The 6333-nt window shown below is 41.9% G+C and overlaps 1 protein-coding gene across 7 annotated transcripts in view; it reads left to right on the top strand.

Annotated features, from left to right (window-relative positions):
- ELMO1 (engulfment and cell motility 1) overlaps window positions 1–5484 on the top strand; it is a 459005-nt gene extending 453521 nt beyond the window's left edge. For all 7 annotated transcript variants that reach the window (XM_053260714.1, XM_053260710.1, XM_053260713.1 and 4 more), the window contains 2 exons: window positions 284–361; window positions 4203–5484. In XM_053260714.1, the coding sequence (XP_053116689.1) occupies window positions 284–361; window positions 4203–4403 (279 nt within the window). In that variant the 3' untranslated portion in view covers window positions 4404–5484. The remainder of the gene's footprint in view (window positions 1–283; window positions 362–4202) is intronic.
- The last annotated feature ends 849 nt before the right edge of the window (window positions 5485–6333 follow it).

Genomic DNA, 6333 nt, shown 5'->3' on the forward strand with positions numbered 1-6333 from the left:
TAGAGGCACCATGCAGCAGGTTTTTAAGAGGCGATTGTATGGTTAATGGTCACCTGATACCATACAAGTGTCTCAGTTTTCTAAATCCCCTGGGCTTGCCAGACATGGAGTAAAACTACAATTTGGCTTTCTTCCATACAGATGAATATTTCAGGGTCATTTAATCCTCAGTGGCATTTCTTGGTCTTGTGTTGTCACATTATTGCTGAGTTCATTGAACTTTACATTGTAGTAGATGGGTGTATTGTCAGATAAACGTTTTCATCCCCCTTTTTTTTTTCAGGAGGTGCTTGAGCTTGCTTTCTCTATACTGTTTGACTCAAATGGACAACTAAACTTCATCGCTCCTGACAAGCATGAGGTAACTGTGAGTGTGTGTGTGCATGTTTGTTAACAAGAAAAACAGGGAGTGAAGGAAGAGGGGGAAATCGTCTTCCTGTCCCACAATTGGTTAAATAGCAACCCACTGAATTCTTCAGATTTATTTATTTATATTTCAAATGGTTGTCAAATGGAGTTCAACTGACAAGGATTCTAGGAGAATCAGTCAGGTGTACACTGTGGCGGTTTGCAGGACTGCTAAATCTCTGAATCTCTGTATGAAGCACACACTAACAGGAGCTGGGATGTCAGAAAATCTTCAAGAAGCTGCTTAACTGATTATTGATACCAGTTTTTGTTGGTGTGATTATACTGTTACAGATAATCAGTTACTCCTGCCCTACAAATTGTAACTGTCATAAGTAATTGTCATAACTATGACAATTAGGTCCTACAGTAAAAGCATGTGGTCTTAGTTAATGTAGATTTCCTGGACAGGAAGGAGGAGTAAAAGGTATATTGAGGGTGGAGGGCGTTATTCTCATGATTTAAAAGGTTGACGTTTGAAATTTTAAGGTCACACTTACAACTGGGAGATTTGCAGTTTTTGCTCAGAAGAAATCCAGGTCCCTGATGATTGTGATGAAAGCTTGAAAAATAAAGTGTCTGTAAAGGCTGAATATTCCAAAGTCTAAAGGGTGTTCAAAATTAATTATACTCATTTCCAAAGTTCTCAGTGTCTGCTTTCCAAACAGCTTGTTGCTAAAAAGTTGAGAGCTTCTCTCTGACCTCATCTCAGGGCAGCTTCACGTATAGCAGCATCAGGTAAGTTGCCATCAACTGCCAGTTCCTGGGGAGCATGCATTCCCAGTCACGGCCATTTCATGACATCTGAAGTCACCATTGTTGGGTTCCCCAGCCAGACTTCCCTCCAACTTCCACCCCCCAACTCTTGGTTATAGAGGTCAGGTTCCCGGCTGGGGAGCCCGACATGTCATTGAAATGTCAGATGTCATTCAGACATCATAAAATGGCCGAACTTGAGGTTCACCCCAGGAGCATTCCGCCCCTTCCTCGCCAGAACTGGTGCTTGGTGGCAACTTATTTGCTGTCATTACATGTGAATTTGGTCTCATTCTTGAATTTCATGACTGGACCTTGAGGCAAGTTGCTGTTCCTCACCTGTTGCAATCACTGTTTTAGCAACTACTGGGTAACCTGATTTTTATCTCCAGCCCTTGATTTGGCCCACATTTTGTCTGTGGTTGTGGTTGGCCCACCTCCAGCCTTAGAGGCAAGATGCCTCTGAATACCAGTTAGAGGAGCAACAGCAAGAGAGAGAGCATGCTCTCAGTTCTTGTCTGTGGGCTTCTCAGAGGCATCTGGTGGGCCATTGTGTGAAACAGGATGCTGGACATGATAGGCCTTCAGCCTGATCCAGCAGGGCTGTTCTTATGTTAGTGTGACACCTAGGCAGAGGGAAGTGAACGAGTTTATTCTTTGTTTGACATAGACTCATATGATATTAATCCATAACCCTTCACATAAGGGATGTGTTAACATTTGGAAATGTAAACATAGTCCTTACATGAAATTGAGAAAATATAGCTGCCAGGAGAAAGAAACTTGTATCTTTCTCTTCCCTTTCTTATCATAGGCTATTGAGCTAGTCTTTGATTAGAGGACTCCATAATTCACTGTGATTTCCATCAGCTCCCTTTTATTTGCCCTTTCTCTCTTGCTAGCTAAAGTGAATTCCAGCCAGAATTTTTTTTAAAAAACCTCATCTTTACCACAAGCACTAGACTGTTGTTTAAAAATAATATATATGGAGCAGTGTTCTGTTCTGCTTTTTCCTCTCCCATCTCCTGTCATGTTCTTATAATGATCCTTTTTCTTTCGTTCTTTTCTCTCTTTTTTACTGTGCTGCACACAGAGCTGCAGCTATTTTTAAGCTGAGTGCTATTTTGTAGCACACGGTCAGCTAAATTTAAAATCCATCCCTTGGCATGGAATCTAAGAAAATCTTTTATATGATAAAAATGCTGCTCTGGTTGATTTAATTTTCCACTTGTAAACTAGGCCAGTGGCCAGTGTGATTGAAATGTTTTATTTTTAGACAATCCCACTCAAGCACTATTGTTCACAGTTGCATAAATTGTTTTTGGTTATACATTTGAGTGGTTGATTTGATAAGATTTGGCCCTTGTTTGTGAAGTCCCCTAGGACGGTTGCTGATTTAAAAGTTATTTAGCCCCATGTTTATCTGGAGCTGTTGGCTTCAGGGTGATATGGCAATTTCTACTTTTTGTAGGTGGGAGAATGTTAAAAGGTTTGTGTTTTTTTAAACAATTCAGTTATCAGTGGTGCTGCTAGATCAAGCCATATTGGCATAATTCTAGTTCTTGGGAAGGGAAAAGGCATGCAAGATGCCACAATTCCTAAAACAGATAATATGCAGACTATATATATAGTATACACACACACACACACATTTATTTTTACGTTTATATCCTGCTCTTCCTCTGAAGAGCCCAAAGCAGTATACATGGTTATGTTTATGTTTGTCCTTATTTTATTATGCATGTTATGTTTATTAGTATCACATACCATATTGCTAATACGTAGGTTTGCATCTGATTCCCCTTCATGATCATCAGTAAAAACAAGATGTCTGTCTAGAACAGGCCTGCTCAACTGTGGCCCTCCTGCAGATGTTGGCCTACAACTCCCATAATCCCTGGCTATGGGCCACTGGTCTGGGGTGTGTATAGTATGGATAGTATGTACTTATTTGTACACACACACATACACCCTAGCCAGACAAGGATGCATGTGGGGAAATGGCAAAGGGCAATAAACCGGGGCATCAGGCTTCTGTTTCTTTTGAAATGGTATGCCCTATCCCTTAGACTTGTCTTATAACACTCTTCAGAATTATTTTGATGATCGTTTGATATCCAAAGCTAAAGCAAATTCAAGGGGAGGAAAAGAGAAGTGTCTCTTTTCTTTCCTCCTCTGTCAAATATAGGTCAGTAGTTGATCAACAGAGGGTCTGTTTCTGTGGGTTGACATCCTTTCCATCATCCAGTCCCTGAGTCTATCTGCAGCTCCTTCTGCCCCTTCCTTTACAGCAAAAAGCCTGGAACCTGAACTATGTCATCACCAGGCACTTGCAAGAAGATTCTGTCATATATACACACCATGTAGCCTGTAATCATTGCATCATTGTGTGCATTTTACTTGTAAGCTGCTTTGGGAGCCAATTTAAGCTGAAAAGCAGTGCATATGTATAATTCATAAAATAAATGTGTGGAAGGACAGGCTGCATCACATCTTCACTACCAGAGAACAGACAGTGGCTTCTCTCTCTCTCTCTCTCTCTCTCTCTCTCTCTCTCTCTCTCTCTCTCTCTAATGCACTTAATGTACTCATATCCCCAAAATTTGCTAACTTCTGTCATCATCTGTGGGTAACGCTGGACAGTTCACAGACGTGGCACTTCCTCTTTGTTCTCTTCCAGTGTTATATTTGAAGTGGAGTTTGGTACGCCTCTCCCCGCCTAGCCCCCAATAAGCTGCACGTGCTGCAGTTGCTGCAGTTGCTGCAGAGATGTGTGAGTTCTTGCTTCAAGCATTGCACTAGAAGCACAAGTCTCTTCTTCCTCTCGCTTTGTTTCTGTGTATCATCTGAAGATGTCCTCAGACAAATACATTTGTTGTATATTGACAAACTCTCTCTGTGTGTGTGTGTGTGTGTGTGTGTGTGTGTGTGTGTGTGTGTGTGTGTGTACAGCTACACTGTGAGTTACACAGACATGGTTTGGCAGACAGATATATTAAGAAAAGCCAAATTGATGCATCTCTCTCTGTCTCTCTCAGTATTGTGTGTGGACAGATGGCCTCAATGCCCTTCTGGGAAAGGATATGATGAGTGAACTGACACGCAATGACTTGGACACTCTGCTCAGTATGGAGATAAAGCTGCGTCTCCTGGATCTGGAGAACATACAGATCCCTGATGCCCCCCCACCCATTCCAAAGGAACCAAGCAATTATGACTTTGTTTATGACTGTAATTAAAGATACTCAGACTTCCAAGACTTACATTTAAACTGGAAGTATTCTAACTGGAGAGATTTTTTTTTTTAAAGAAAAAGAGAAGAGAACAAGATATGCACGCTGGACTTCATTTGTGGGGGAAATCGTAAAACACTCATTCTCCTTACTTTCTACCCTTCTCTCTGGTACTGTCTACCCCATTTCTAGTTAAAAACACTGCTTTCATTAACTTCTCACCATCGGGCAAGCGCAAGTGAACATTCCCACTTGAGAGGTGTCCCAAAAGGAACTCCAATATAATGCAGGGATGCACATTCCAAATAAAAGGACAGTGTGGCCAAAATACATGACCACCAAACCAAATCCAGCATTGCAGATGCTTTAACTGGAAGAGAAGAAGTAGAGAAGAGGTAACGCTACTGTAAATGAAGGGTGAAGAAATGTCATTTCCTCCCCACTCCCAATCATAGAGGCAGCTCAATAGCTGACCTCAGTGAAAATGAAGGAGGTAATTAACAGCTTGTACCCCATTTGTTGTCATGATCCCAACTACTCTTTCCATTAACACCAGCATTTTCCCTCATTTGTGCTGTGTCAAGTGACTGTTTTTTAGGATGATGAGTAAACAGGTCTTTGCTGCAACCATTTCTAACCTCTTAATAGCTATGACTTAATACAATCTTTCCCAAGTGTTTTCCACAGAGTTCTAATGAAGCCACTTGCTGTTTTATGTCCCTGTTGTGTTATTACATATCACTAAAACTGGTGGGGCAGCGGGGTTGGTTCAGGGTGGGATTAATTATATTGTCTGCAAAGTGGCAGATGCCATACATTCTGAAAAGTGCTATGAATTCAGGTTTACATCCTAGAAATTTGGAAGGTGTTGCAGATTTGCAAGATATTGGGTTTTGCACAAAGCAGCTGAACCATTTTTTTTTTGCCAAATATATATTTAAGAAGAAAATTATATTGTGTGTACTTTTTAAAAAATTATCTGTGTTTTAATTTCCATATGGTACCTGGAACATTTGATCTGGAGGAGAAAAAAATTCACCGACATTCCCATCAACTTTGCTGTTGAATAAAACTGGACTTGTGCTTATTTGTGGAATATTGTGTCTTCATTCTTAGGCTCTTGTGTATTCATTCCCATTGTAGAAGGTTCTGCATTTCATGGTGAAAAGACAAGACAATTGTGAGTTGAGTAGAAACTCAACTCTGCTGCTACAGCTGACTTGAAGGAAAGGGTTGTAGCCATTGTGGTCTCAACAACAATGAATTACAAGATTCACATGAAATGGACCATAACATCATCGAGGCCAAAATCTTCCCTCAGGTCTAAAGATAATATGCCCATTAGCTCCACATAGGTCAATCTACACAATGTGGCACAAGCAGAGCAGGTCCACAGGAAGTAATCCCTACAAGTCAACAGCTGTAGAAAACTTGTGCAAGTAAATCCAAGTATGCTGCGGGAGAATATAGTCAACCTCCAGGACTACTAGTCAGTAGGAATGGGGTGGGGGCAGGACTGGATTATCCACTGGGGCAATAGGCACAGTGCCTAGGGCCTACAAAGCTCCCAAAGGCCTATGAAAAGGTTTTTTGTGTGTGATTTCTTCCCCTCGCTTAGACGCTACTTTCCCATCTGTATGAATCGTGTGTTTGTGTGAAAATGAGAGACATCCCACCCCCACTTGAAAGCCATTGCAGCTGTTCTCATGCGTAGGCAAAACCAGGCTAGGGAAGCCCAGCCCGGTTGTGCCTGCACATGACAACCGACGGGAGCCGCATGGCTCCTGGCCGCGGCATGGTGGCAAACCCACAAGGGAGCCCCATCTGTTAGCCTGGCTTAAGGGCCCGAATGCACCATTAGCCTGGGTGTGTGACAGTGCCACGCGGCTCGTACAGCACTCACACACCAGCAGCTTCCCAGCCAACATTGAACTAC

This window comes from Hemicordylus capensis, chromosome 6 (genome assembly GCF_027244095.1).
Source record: "Hemicordylus capensis ecotype Gifberg chromosome 6, rHemCap1.1.pri, whole genome shotgun sequence".
Taxonomy (NCBI): domain Eukaryota; kingdom Metazoa; phylum Chordata; class Lepidosauria; order Squamata; family Cordylidae; genus Hemicordylus; species Hemicordylus capensis.